The following is a 14,856-nucleotide window of genomic DNA, read 5'->3' as shown; positions in this document are numbered from 1 at the left end:
CACCAGAATTCAATTATTCCCTAGCATCTTTCTTTCTAATAATCCATTCTCAGAAGCTGTCATGACCACTTGCTGTCCTGCAGTCCCACAGAGACACATTAGCCCGCTTATTTTACATCCCTCTTTTCTTTCCTCAGTTTCTCTCAGAAATCTTTATAAATCTCTTTTCTGGGAGGAGTGTCCAAGCGGGTGGAAGTCTGAATACAATGAAACCTGAGAATTTCTGTCACTCTCTGCATATGGTCCTAAGTGCTTTAATCCCAATTAGGGGCGGCTGACACACGGTCCTATTCATTCCAATCAGCCCTTGAATACATTTGCCTAGAAATGAACTTCACAAATAGAGTCTTGGCTAAATGTGCCCAGCAGCAAGGAAAATCGAATTGAGTGAGGGGCTCATTCTGAGGCGATCCGGGGAGAAAAGGTATGAATTTATAAGGTACACCGAAACATTTCAATTCAGCGACAAGCTCAAAAGCACTGACTTTTATTTGCATCATGTCAACCGAAAGAACCAAGAAATACGTTGAGGGAATCCGGTTAAAAGGCAACTTTATAGAGACTCTGAATACTTTATAGAGCCGCTTCCAATGGACGCCTCTCTCCCCTTTTAAAACCTAGTCTGGGATATGCCCCATTCCTCCTCTCCTTCTTCCGCCTCTCTCCGCTCCCCACCCCACCCCCCAATTGTAGCCGTCAGCTCACGAAGGAGTCTTGCAATTAAGAATAAAATGTCCAAATTGAGGTGGTGTCATCTGGTGGGATTCCCATAGAAGCGGCGTGGCTATTCAGAAACAGCCTTAATATCCCACCCACATCTCGTCTGAGCCGCGCAGCTGGTCGGGGACCCTTGGAGCCGCACTAGGCTCGGGTTCCAGGACAAGCCACACCCGGCAGCTCAGAAGAGTCAGGTTCCAAGAAAAATGACACTCCATGGGGGAAAGGTTACTTTCCGCTTCTAAACTTACTGAGTCCAGGCCATTTTAGAGTCCGTCCCAAATATGTGATGGAAGCGAAGCTTCAGAACAGATCGTCTAGCAAAACCATTGCCCTTTCCGAATGGAAAGGCTCTACAGGCCCGCGGTCCTCACCATCTGCCTTCTTTCTCTCCAGTTCGAAGTCTGGAAAGGGGCCTGAGAGCTCGGGGGAATGATGGCTTTCCCTCCAAGTGACTCAGAGATTAACTGGATTACCCCACGACTCTTTGGTCATTTGCGCAACAACAAGTAGAGCCCATTGTCTTTGGAGGGAGCTTCAGGTGCGAGGGTGGGTAGCCCGAAGATTCTATCCCCAAAGAAGTAGAAATCGTTCCAAGTCTCCCCTGTTTGAGGCACTTCGACCTGAAAGATCCGTCGAAGCTTTTGGGGTCTTTTTTATTTTATTTTATTTTTTAACCTCCTCAGAGGACCCTAAGGTCAGGCATGAGAGTTGCCGAGTTCGCCCTAGTGCGTGGATCTAACTTGGTGAACTGCCTAGAGGCCGGCCGCGTTTTGTTCCTGCGCTTCTCCCGGGCACAATGCAGTTGGCCCTGTCTACAGGCATTCATGCTGATTTGAATGTAATGTTGAACCTTCTCGGGGCTGGAGCAGTTTGAGGAGCTGAATGGAGCTCCCTGGTGGGACATTGCTCCCTGCAACTGTGCCTCTTTGGATGACTGTTGTTCCTTAACATTCATGCCTCATTATGGGGCAACCTGTTAAATCAAAAAGAACACTGTGCCAGAGTGTTCCTCCGGGGCATGGGCAGTTCAACGCTGGGCATAAATAAGGGCTGGCTTGTAAAATATCTTTCATCGAAGCTGGGCCGCAAAAGTGATTTCGCTTTAATGGTACTTCGGGAAGCCCAGCTTAAGTCTATAAAAAGCGATAGTGGAATGTTTTGATTGAGTCTAAACATTGTCTTTGAATAAGGCTGAAACCATGTAATTAATGTGTCTTTTTAATAAGGGACAATACGGTCGTTCAAGCTATTTAATTTCATTTAATTTTCCATCCCATTTGCTCCACAGACTGCTTTTACTTTTAACACCCAGCCTTTCATGCCGCATCTTGCTCCAGTGGGCACATTAGATTGGTTTCACCCTTGCTTTTTAGGGAAGGAAAAATAAAAGAAAATGTGTTCCTTTCCTCTTTTGTGGGCAATTTATTTCACTTGGGGAACTTCAACTTTGAGCCACAGGACAGAATAAAAATTGGCGAGCTGGTGTGAATGCTTCTAGAGCAGGGTCTTTCTTTTCTCGGGGGATGGGAACCAGCCACAATTGGCTATATTAATAAATAACTTTCCTCACAGTCGGCCTTTACATGGTCCTATTGATAAAATTGTTCGCGTGTCGTTCACGCTTTTTGACTCATTAAGGAGGGGATAGGGAGACTCCCCAAACCAAGCAGTAGGGTCTCTCTCTCCCCCTTCCTTCAGCCGCTCTGGTAATTTAAACTGGGTGTCATCCTAGAGTCGCCAGGCCAGAGGTTATAGGGACATGTTCATGGCTTAAATTTATTGCCCTCTACTTCTTGGTTCTTCCCTCCCTCCCCGCCCCCACCCCTTTTTCTTTTACCATTCATGAGTTTGATCAAAGGAGCCATCTTCCTCCCCCACAGGCCGTCCAGCCAGGACTGACCAGAACAGTAGAGTTTGGGGGTGAAAAATTGTTTTTAGTCCCATTGATGATGACCAAGAAATAGAATCATTTGTTGACATAGTCCCGAAGTCAAGTGTGGGTTCTGTACTGATGCTGTGCTTAAAGCAAAAGTAACTGGGCTTGCTGGGCCACCTGTATTCTCCATCTCCTTCCCTCTCCATCTCCCTCCTGGTACCCTTCAATTTGCCAAGAAGACTTTTCCCAAGCAAAGTAGGTGCAGTTTTGTGTCAACTTTACCGGCTGTAGTCCATCTCTAGGTGGTGGACCACAGAGATTTAGGCAGCTCCATAGGACTTTAATAAAGTGGAACAGTCTGGTCGTTTGTCAGTTCTTGTACCATAGCACTGGAGAATGGTAAAGACATTTGCCCAAGTGACCGTACCTTGCCCAAATAGGTTCGAATGTCATATTCCATAATCTTTGTATCTTTAGAATACTACAGATTGGTCATCTTAATTTAATGACAACTAGCTTGATGAATAGATCTGAGAAGGTAGGAAAACCCCAGAAATTTAGCACAAGTCACTATCAGTAGACATTTACCTATAGATTTATTAATTTGTAGATGATGAAAATATGGTACTCAATTCTAAAAAAGAGAAAACCATTGATGCCTTTTAGTTTCCTCCCCTTTTTTTGTCAAAGAATGATAAAGGACATCCTTGGTGTTATATCACTCACAAAGGACCCACAATCTCACAACTATCAACACTGGTAGAAAAAAGTCCCAAACTCTCTTTGGAGAAATGCCTCTTTTCTTTGGAAAATGAATCCTAATGAGATATACCTGCTCCCATACAGAGCAATCAATCTTCCAAAGCTGGTGTTTCTAGAAGCAATGACTGAAGTAAATAATAGAAGTAGGGAAGTAGAGGGAATCCATCTATTCTACATTTGCTCTCCCCCCAAAATTTCAGGAACATCTGAGGAAATGGACTTCAGGTAATTAAGTTTTTAAATTTTAAATGAAGGCTGGATTCAAAAAAGAAAATAGAAAACATCTAAGAACTACTTTTTAGATGCGATATAATTTTTAACCAGTCTTTAACTAGAACAATTGGTTATCAAAATGGCTTTCCTTGTGCTATTGATCAATATTATTATCTCTCTTCCTGCATATGACAAATTTGATTTTAGTAAAAATCCGTTTATATCAGAGCAGTATAGATTTATTGATGGACTTCTATTTTAAAGTATTTCTATGAATACAGGAATTCGGGTGGATTGGCATCTGAGGGAAGGTGTTTTGGGCAAGAGCTATAACTAGATCCACAAATTTTACTTTCTGGGACTCCACTAGGTCCTGGACCCCGAGTTACCCCGTAGCCTGGGAGGTTTGTTTATCCAGTACTCTATGTGACTCTCCAGCTGGGTTTCCCACTAAGCCAAATAAAGTCATACCCTCTGTGTTCAGAAGTGCAATGATGTATAGCTAACCTCTTGTCTTTTAAAAGGCCTCCAAATGCTTCATATTTTGGGCAAAATGGGAGCAGAAGGAAGACTAAAGCGGTTATAAATAGATTACTGGCCTGAAACCAATCCACTGAAATGGTAATATGGTCGTTATTTAAAAAGTGTAGGTATTTTCTGGTGTTTTCCCATCAAGTACCTGCCCAATTTCTGTATGGCACACGCCAGGAATCAATAGAAGTTAACAAGTCCTCAAAACATTCTCCATCTCTTTGTTTAATCTCCTTTACAATAAAGCCAAGGGAAGAGAATTAAAAATCTTTGAAGTATACTCAGCCTCAAAAGAATCAGCCAAGTAGACTTAAAGTAGTCACTTATTTTCCAAAACTGGTTTGTCGGGGAACAATAAAAGGAAGTAAAATTTATGGAGAAATTATACAGTGGATTTGTCACTTAAAATATCGTAACTGTCTCGGGGACAATACCCCATGCTGAGGATTAATGGTCCCGCCAGACCTTTGATTCACCAGCGCCTTTTCTTTGCCCTTGACAAATTGGATTTTTAGGAATGGGAAGGTCGCCTGGACCATTGTTTGCTAGCCATTCAGAGGACTTGATTATGCAGGGGGGTGAGGGAAAGACTCCATGTGACCCTCTTGGATGGAACTCTGCAGCTGCTCTAAGAGCTCAACTCTCTCACCAAACTCTGCGCCCTAGAGCCTCAACGTGCCAAAAGGGGAGCTCCTGGTCCAATTGAAAAGCCGGCGTGCATCCACAAGCCGCGTCACTCTGCGGGCGGAGATACGCCTGGGTTCATCCTTCTCCCTGGCTTGTCTCTGTCACTCCAACCCTGTTAAGTAGTTTGGGCTCCTGATTGCTTGTACCCAGAGGCAGCGATGCACACAAACAGGGCTGCCGCCATCAGCGTGAGCGCAGAGAGCTGCATCCCAGCCGGGCTGCGCTTGGGTCCTGTGCCCGGCATCTTCAAACTGGGCAAATACTTGTCAGACCGCAGGGAGCCAGGACCCAAGAAAAAGGTATTTTCTGTCCTCTGCCCCCTTCTTCTGCCTCTGCCCCAACAACCTTCTCCTTTCCCAGTTGCACACAATTCTCCCATCCCGGGGCGGGGATGAGGAAGGGAGGAAAGCTAAAGAGAGGAACAGAGTTTATTTTTTCCCTGTCTGCTCTGTTTTTTAGGAAAAGTTCCATTCTCGAGCCAATCTAATTAAAGGAAAGCAGGAATGGAGAGGTGGGCTGGTGTTGTAAGAGGGGGTGGGTGGCATAAGGCTGAACAGTAGCAGGAAGTTGGGATTCTAGTTGACCTTTAGAAAGTGTTCTCCGAGCCCAGGTCCCAAACTTCCTTTTTTAGATTGCCTTAGTGCTGAACCTTGTAGGTCACTCAGGTTATGGTTTGGGGTGGTGGTGATGGCATTTGGCTAGGTGAACGAATCTTCTTGTTCCCTGATGGAGGGAAGAGAAAGGAAGTCCCGGGGCTAGTGTGGGGGGCCGGTCCCACATCGGGGCAGCAAACAATACTCCTGTCACTTTTTACTCCTCCGAGAACTCTAGTAGAGCAATGAAATGAGAGGATGTACTATAACACAATACCTTTCAGAGCTGAGGGATGTATTGGTCTGTAATCATTGTGAAAAATATCCTATTTCGAAGTTTTAAAATTTTTATATTGTTTCAGGTACCATCGCGTATCCCCAGTTCATTAGATAACAATAACTTTTTTTTTTTTTTTTAGTATAGGGTAAGAGTAATGAATGGGAAAGGGGAAAAGAGAAAGGGGGGAGAAAGAGAGAGAGAGAGAGAGAGAGAGAGAGAGAGAGAGAGAGAGAGAGAGAGAGAGAGAGAGAGAGAGAGAGAGAGAGAGAGAGAGAGAGAGAGGAGACTAAGAGACTACTTCCATTGTAGGGGTCAAAATGACACCGTCCATCAAAGTCTTGTCCTAGATGCTGCTTGAGTGAGCAGTGAACTGTCTTAGGTTGGGTCATTGATTCCCATCGAAGTCCCAGCTTTAGAGAAATCGTCAGTTCTGGAGCTCAGTGCAGAGGTCGGAGGAACTGATGAATATCCTAGTGATGGAGCACTATATATGACAAGCCCACCCAGGAATACGAGGTTGGAGGGTTAGAAAATCGTTAGCATCTGGAAGAACATTTCAAACTTAATGCAGGCACACTTGACCAATAGAGTCCAACACTGGATAGTACCTTTAAAAAAAAGGGATTAAACTGTCACCTTAGAGGAGGAAGGATCTAGGAGAAAGGTCCTCTTTACACATGTTCAAAGAACATTTGATGAAATTGGAAGAGTTTAAAACCGGGAAGAAGGGGAAACAATTTGTGAATCTTCTTCAGCAATTGCCCTAATCGCATTCCCTCAATTTTGCTTCTTCAGTTTGTCCCCAGCCAAAGGCAAAACTGAATCCACACCATGCTTTTCCTTTGAAAATGCCTTTTAATTACCTTTAAACGTCCTACAAGGCCTCTCAAATTCAGTTCTCATCTGGAGCTATTGGTTTCTCTCTTTAGACTGCTTTGTTTGAATGACTTTTATTGCACCATCCTTAAACGATCTGATACCTCTTTTTTCTGTTTGTAAGGGTGAAGTAGATTAAGATATGGGAGATCCAAGGGTCTGGGAGGAAGCCTCATTCTCCCTACGGGAGAAATCTAGATGCGGAAAGGGATCTATCTGGCCCAGACAATGTTTTTTTTCAGTGTAGTCCAAAACTCAAAAGTTAAGCAAAACTGGGTGCGGGGTGAGGGGAGATGGGAATGGGTGCAAAAAAAAAAAGAAAGAAAGAAAGAAAAGAAAGAAAGAAAGGAAGGAAGGAAGGAAGAGAAAAAGAAAAAAAAGCAACCCCATACTCTCCAGAGAGAATTCTGCTGCAGAAACTTAACCAAATTTTTGAAATGAACAGTTATATTCTCCAAGGTTAGAGGTGTCCTAAGAATTCTGACACCGCTTTCTCCTCTCTCTACTACTCTTTTATTATCCTCTTCCTTAACCCCCAGAAGTTAAACGATTAAGAAACTCATTCGCTTTTTAGAATGCAGGTGGGATGGAAGCAAGATGTTAATTTTCTTTGGCTTTAGGTTTCATAGTGAGGGGAAATGACTATTTCTTGTTGGCAGGTGCGAATGGTGAGAGGAGAGTTAGTAGATGAATCTGGAGGATCACCTCTGGAGTGGATAGGGTTAATCCGAGCGGCCAGAAACACTCAAGAACAGACTCTGGAAGCTATTGCGGACTTACCAGGAGGACAGGTATGTGGCCTCACCTCTTTCCTCGAACAAATTCTCTCCAACCCTCTCATTCTGTAAACTTTCTTTGAAAGCTCAACCACTTATTATCTTAGTTGTGTTTTCATTAATTGCAGGTAAAATGACGCTGTTTAAAATCCCTTCTCTAACAGATCTTCTATAGGGCATTGCGAGATGTCCAGCCAGGTGAGGAGCTGACTGTGTGGTATTCTAACTCCTTGGCTCAATGGTTCGACATCCCCATCACTGCAACTCCTACGCATGACGAGAAAGGTACTAATTACTTGGATGGGGGTGGCGGCAGAGGGCCGACGATAGCAACCAAGGAATAAGGTTTATAGTCACCTGTTTATGACTCACACACCTTCTATAAAGTTGAGGAGGAAAAAACCTTGCAGTTTTTCCAGATACTTATAAAAACATAAGTTTTTAAAATCACTATGTGCAATATTATTAGATTCCATTGACGGCAGAAGACTACGACCTTAATTTGTCACCTAGAAATTACTGTCCAGCATTCCACCTTCTCACATTCAGATAGGCTGGCAGGATATCTGATTTCTGAAAGTCTTGCCTGAGATTTGGTGGAAGCCATGTTATCCCTCCAGCCTCAGTTTCTACAGCTGTAAAATCGAGGTTGACTTAGGTTTACCTTTAAAGCAAAGTTCCCATCTGCAAATTTTTTTTATTAATAATTCTAATGATTCACCTTGGGAAAAATTATTCTTGATCTTTTCCTAACTCACTAACAAGAATAGAAAACACGATAAAGAAAATATAACATAGTAATTGGGCCTTAAATTAGGAATATGACTTAAAAACAGAGACCCTTCTAATTGACGGAAATATATTAACTGTAGCATAGAAATGGGTAATTTAGCTCTACTCCATTTTAGGAACATTACGGTAGTTTCCAGTCGGCTTGTTGGCGGCTCCTTCAGGTTCCCCCACACTTAAACTGTATTTATTCATTCCTCCTCCTCCCTATTTAAATTGAATTTGGGACTTTTCCCAGTTTCTACTTAGATTTATTAGACCCCTTCCAAAACCAACAGCCTATTTATGCAAATAAGGATGCAGTAACTAAAGACGAAACCGTTTTCACTTCACTAGAAGAAAAGTGAAGAATACTTCCTCCGTGAAGGAGGAATTGAGGAGTGGAATGGAGTCGGACTCTTTTAAGTCACTAGGCCTCACCATCAATACCCCAAGGTTCCATCGATTTTCTATATACGTCAGTTGCTTCGGGCTATTTGAAATCAGTATCAGAAACATAAAAACGCATATTAGAAAGTAGAAGGGATGTTAGTAATAGAGAAATATACTTCTTTTTAGCATATCATCTCAATAATTTCATTTCTGAAAGTAGAGCTTAAAGATTTGAAGAAATGAACACAAATTTGGGACTATGCGTTGAAAATGAGGCAACAGAATGAAGTGCAATGAATGCCCCTGCCTAAACTTGCCTAATACTGTACTTGCTCATTTCACTCCTTTTTTTTTTTTTTTTTTTTGGTGTGGCTTTTCTGCGTATGTGTACTACTCTAAGAACTATTGCTTTATGTACCACATGCTTCTAAATCTTATTATTAACTACTTTTGGAAAAAGAAAAACAAAAGGACATTTAAATATATATGCTCAAAATCTCCCTTTGACACATGAATCTAAAAACCTGAGACTCTTTTTTAGGGATAATCAGTGGTCACAGGAACAAATTTTAGAATAGTGATCTTAATATTTTCCATTTCTCTTTACTGACTGAGCATCTGAGAATAAGGGAAAAATAGCAGTCACGATTTTCAATAATCTTTTTGAGGAACTGAAAACCTTAGGTAGTCATTGCTATTTTATTCTGAATACCAACTTTTCCCTGTTTCAGAGAAACCTTTACAGTATAAGGGACCCAGAAAGAAAACAAGACAAAAATCACATGTTAAATACATTTTTTATATTTTGCCATGGGTAGGATCTCAGGAAACTATTCTAAGGTATTTGAGGTAACGGCAGAGGAATCTATTTCAGCATTAAACATATGTTATTTTCAATATTCAAAATTGAAAATAAAACATTGACATCAGGTTGAATAGATCACAGAAGGAGAACCTTTCATTGCTATGCATTTTGTTAATTTGGCAGGACAAAACAACAGTGAGAGTATAATTTTGGCCTTCTACTGTGAAAACAATGCTAAGTTTGGGACTTGCTAAGTTGTTGAATTATTTAACAAAGATTTAAAAAAATACTTGAAAAAATTTCTAAATCTAGAAGTGTCAGGCAATTTCATATCAAAATATTAGGTTAACAAAGCCCAGGTCATTTTCTGATATACTTACCTACACACACCTATATGTATATTTATACCTATATCTATCTCACTTATTTTACTTGGGTATAGAATGTATCAGGAAGATTAGTTTGAGCTGCTCTAGAACAAAGTTATTTGGACATTACCTTTTAGGCCCTTCCAATTCTTCCACTCAGATGGAATAAATCCTGGTCCTGCATTTTGGCTTTAATTTAGGATACCCATTACCACCTGTTTAAATCAGTGATACCTGTAACATAAATATTATTATTTTGGGGGGAAGGATGGTATCTTTCAATATTTTTGGAAATAGTATTTGCTTTGGAAGGAGTATTTGCTAGAACTGAATATGTATGTATATTGAGGAATATTTGGATTTTAAAAAATGAAATGTAAGGATAACAACCTTTTTTTTTTTTGAAGTGGCTAAGCCCGATGGGAGTTATGCTTATTTCTTTCTCAACTAACTTGCTTTTTAGGCTGATACACTTCATTCTTATAAGTCTGTAGAATTATTAATTGAGTGAGCCTATTCAAAAGAAAGCTTTCCCTACTGAGCACAGGAGAAAATGACATCTTTGGGGAAAATCATTTTGAATACTTGATATTTTATTTTAAAAATTGGAAGTGGCATGAAGACTATACTATATTTGATTTTTCAATTTATTATTTGTGTTGTGGCTCAAAATATACTATTAAAATTTCAATGGTATTGATTAAGAAAATAATTCACTTCTAAAATGTATACACTTTGGTGGGATCAACCACATTTTTCTTTGGAAGGATACCAAAACCTTTTTCCCAAGCCTTTATTGATTCCTTAATGCTAAAGTGTCTGAAACAGTTACTTCGATATAAGAGCAAGACTTATGAGAAGACAATGAAATCTTTGGACAGTCTACTTTGACATCTTTCTAACATAAAATTAAAAGGGGGCAAAGGAGGGGAAAAAACCCCCAGAAACAATTTTGAAGAATAGCAAATCATAGTCCCTACGTGGTCCTTTCGGTTTGTCACGCTCCAGGAAAACCTCAGGCAAAGTGTTTAAGGCTGGGAGGGACAGGAATGGGTGGGTGGTGAACACAAAAGACATTGTCCAATGAAAAGGAATGATTACATATGGCCCATACATACAGGATATTGTCTCGCCTGGTAATGAGGAGCTCACGACTATTAGATTGGCTTTTGTTCAGTTTATCCAAACTCCTTGACATACGCCACCTATTCTGCAAACGTCAACAGATGGGCCAGAGCACACCACAAGCTTCGACACATGATTTAAGGGAACAGCTGTTCTCTCCAAACACAGGCCGGATCAACTCAGCACTGCCCTAGTCCATATTCAGATCAGCCCAGTCTAGTTCAGTTCTCTTCATTGATTCCCAGGAGGTGAGAATAGGACAGAGTTAGGTCGACAGCCCCAGGGCTATAGAAGGGCTCGAGTTCGAATGAAAGATATATTGCTTAAGGTTTCCTCAGGTCTTTATTTCTCTTGGGTATACAAGAAACTTGCAGATAGGCAGCCGCATAGACGTCGGTAATTTGAAGTGATTCATCTAAGTATTCTCCCTATATGAGTAAAGCGTGTCACCCTCCTCCTTTCCTCCCTCACATCCTCCAGTCTCTTCACCTGCTGCCCTATTTTTCTCTCGTAGGAGAGGAACGCTACATCTGCTGGTATTGCTGGAGGACTTTTCGGTACCCCAACAGTCTCAAGGCACACCTGCATTTCCACTGTGTGCTCAGTGGCGGCGGGGGTCGCCCCTTCCTGCCACACGAGCACGTGGCCCGTCCAGCGGCTGCCCCGACCCTCGACGGCTTCCGCAACTCCCCGAAACCCGTAGCTCCAGAGCTCGCTGGAACTGCCCCCACTACCCCTCTGCGAAATCATTCGCAAGGCCCACCACCTCCCCACCAGGCCTGTGGGGCGCGCGAGGGGATTAAGCGTGAGGTGACCTCCTCCACCTCGCCGCCGCCCCCTGGCAAGCTAGGGGCTTCGACCAAGAAGGCAGGCGTGTTCGTCCGAGAGGAGCAGGAACGCGCCTTGGACATGAGTGTGGGTCCAGGCAGGGGGCATGGCCATTTTCTTGGCATGGTAGGCGGTTCCCAGTCCGGGTCAGGTAGCCTGGCTTTCTATCCCGGGGCTCGCTCTGCCTTCAAGCCCACCGGCCTAGCCAAGGCTGCTGCTGCTGCGGTGGCGGCCCACAGCGGCGACTCCTACCGGGAGGACGGCGGGGCAGGTGCTGGAAAGGCCGGAGGCGGCCTGGGTTTTGGCAAGCTCTTGGGAGGGGTTAAGCTCGGGGGCCGTCCTGGGCACGAACCCTTGATGGCGAGCGGCGGAGGGGGGCTTCACCACCACCACCATCACCACAGCCATCACCACGCCAAGTGCCTGCATTCGGGAGATGGCCCCTCGCAGCACCCTCCTCCTGCACCCCCACCTCCCCCTCCTCCCGTGCTGCCCTGCGCCGGGACTCTTCGGGGCTTCCCGCTTTTCTCTGGCCACCTGGAGGAGGCGTCGGCGTTCAAGCACGTGGAGCGGGCCCTGCCCGCTGGCGGGCTTCCCAGTGGCCGCTACTCTCAGGTACCCCAGGCCGCGGGGTTGCATTTGGAGCGCTTTTCGATCCCTCCTTTTGATGCTGGGGGACTCAAGTCCTACCCCGGGGAATGCAGCCACCTCCCGGCCGTCATGCCGGCCTTCACAGTGTACAATGGAGAGCTGTTGTACGGTTCTCCTACGGCTGCGGCCGCTGCCGCCGCCTACTATCCTCTCAAGCTGCACATCGGTAGCCTGCTCAAGTATCCGGAGTCTGTGTCTTACTTCAGCGGACCCGCGGCGGCTGCGGCTGCGGCCGCTGCTGCTGCTGCGGCGGCGGCGGCTCTGAATCCTAGCGAGCTGGGCTCTCTGGCTAGCATCGACCGAGAGATCGCCATGCATACACAGCAGCTGTCCGAGATTGCCGCCGAGAAAAGCCGCGGTCGTTTGGACGGGGCGCTGCAGCCCATCGGGGTCCCGGGCGGGGGCGGGGGAGGTGGGGGAGGCAGTGGGGGAGGTGGAGGTCCCGGGGTGGGCGGGAAGCCGAAGACAGGCCACTTATGTCTGTACTGCGGCAAGTTATACTCCCGCAAATACGGGCTCAAGATCCACATGCGGACACACACAGGCTACAAGCCTCTCAAGTGCAAAGTATGCTTGCGGCCCTTCGGCGATCCTAGCAACCTCAATAAGCACATCAGGTTGCACGCAGAAGGTAACACTCCGTACCGCTGCGAGTTTTGCGGCAAGGTGCTGGTTCGGCGCCGGGACTTAGAGAGACACGTCAAGTCCCGCCACCCGGGTCAGAGCGTTCACTCCAAGGCGAGTGAAGAACAGGGCTGTGCCCAGGGATACCCACCAGAGCCTGGGGACCCCAAAAGCGACAACGACAGCGACGTGGACGTCTGTTTCACAGACGATCAGAGCGATCAGGAAACAGGGGGCAGTAGGGACCGAGATTTGTAACCTGTTCTCCAAGAGGGAAGCTCGGAGAAAAGAAACAAGGGAAGGGAGGGTGTGGGGCCCATCCTTGATGGAAAGGGGAATCACAGGGTAAAAGAGAAATGTGGTCTAAGAGGATAATCCTTCTTGAATTTCCTGCGTCGGATTTGGTACAATGTAAGGTTTCTCTGGTTCTCCTCAAAGTGCCAGGGCCGAAGGTTAGATAAGGACCAGCTCAGAACCAATAGAACCAATGCCAGTCCACTGGGACAAAGTAGAGGGGGCACGTTGCCCACACTCTTTTGCCCGTTAGATGCTCTTGTAAGGCATCCCATCTGGCCCTCCAAAGTATTCACCTGTCAATAGGCAAAAGTCGAATAAAGCCCGACGTTGCACGGGCTACGTTGCCGCCAATATTTTTACTGCCACATTTTTTTTTTTTTTCTCTGAAAAATGTATTTTTGTGTAGAGGAAATTGTGCCTTTTGAAACAACTAATTTTTTGTGTATTTCACAAGAGCATCTCATTCTCCTGAAACGGTAGTCATAATTCTGCAGACCTAGCATCGAAACACTTTATTTCTACTTCCTGTGTGCGCACTCTTGTCTAAAAATAAACACTGCAGCACTGAATATATCTAGATAACAGATATATGATTTGACCAAGTTGTAATTATTTATGACAAAATAATATTTGAGTAACAAATGTAAAAATATCAAAAGCATGACTAAAAGCACGCAATATATAAATTTAACGAAAATGTTATTTGGTAGACTACAAATGTGGTGTATGTTTGTCTTTAAAATGAATGATGTAAAGTGAATACAGCGTTATGGTCTTGGTTCCAATTTGTCGTGCGTCTTTTTTTTTTTTTTTAATAAAGTTACTGACAAACTACTATTTGATTATGTTTTCACTTCACTTAACATAAAGGACGTCTATCTTAAAAGAATCTTTATAAAATTTGCAAAGAAAATTTCATAGACAATAGGGAGTGAAATAAATTTTAGAATACTTGAACTTAATGAAACAAAATAGTTTTCAAATATGGCTATTCTCAATATTGTAGTTGAGAAATAATCAAATCAATTTTCTGAAAAGTGAAATTCAAGACATCTGTACATATCACAAATGTTTTCAGGTAGCAGGCAAGAATGAAATATTTTTTTTTTTAAAAAAAACCATTTAAACTACTCTTTTTTTTCCCCCCTTCTCTATTAAATGAAAAAAGGAGACAACCTCTAAAAATAAATTATCCTAAGGAAAATTTTTTTATTGAGCATTATTTAGACACTATTTTTTCAATTAGATGGAGTATGAATCCTAGTTAAAAGATGAAATTAGTATTTCTAAGATAGAGGCAATGAAAATCACTAATCACATACTTGTCATTATGAAAGGAATCACTAAAAGGAATTGTTTTGTTGAGCTAACCTGGACTTGGAGTTCAGTATTACTCATTAATGGGATTCATAAGAACAAAACTGATCTGGTAACAAACCCTACATTTACAATCATGAAGTCCACATTAGACCATTTATGAAACCTACAGGGAAGGGAGAAAGGAATCAATTCCCTTAATTGATGGGTAGGGGAAGAGATCTTTTCCTGATTTTCATAGGATCTGGAAAGATCTTATAATTGGTTTTTATTTGTACTGTTTTTTGAAAGATTAAACCTAAATTCTATAAGCTTTTCGGGAAACTCATGTTACTTTTTACACTGAGATGTAAGCATTTTTGCTTC

The 14,856-nt window shown here is 43.4% G+C and overlaps 1 protein-coding gene across 1 annotated transcript; it reads left to right on the top strand.

Annotated features, from left to right (window-relative positions):
• Positions 1-4,947: 4,947 nt before the first annotated feature.
• On the top strand, positions 4,948-13,977 carry PRDM13 (PR/SET domain 13). Its single transcript, XM_074264704.1, has 4 exons — positions 4,948-5,088; positions 7,198-7,329; positions 7,479-7,599; positions 11,288-13,977. The coding sequence occupies exons 1-4, from the start codon at positions 4,948-4,950 to the stop codon at positions 13,132-13,134; spliced, it is 2,241 nt and encodes a 746-aa protein (XP_074120805.1). The 3' UTR covers positions 13,135-13,977.
• The last annotated feature ends 879 nt before the right edge of the window (positions 13,978-14,856 follow it).

This window comes from Sminthopsis crassicaudata, chromosome 4 (assembly GCF_048593235.1).
Source record: "Sminthopsis crassicaudata isolate SCR6 chromosome 4, ASM4859323v1, whole genome shotgun sequence".
Lineage (NCBI taxonomy): Eukaryota > Metazoa > Chordata > Mammalia > Dasyuromorphia > Dasyuridae > Sminthopsis > Sminthopsis crassicaudata.
Note: the sequence above shows the minus strand (reverse complement) of the source record. Positions and strands in the feature narration are given on the sequence as shown.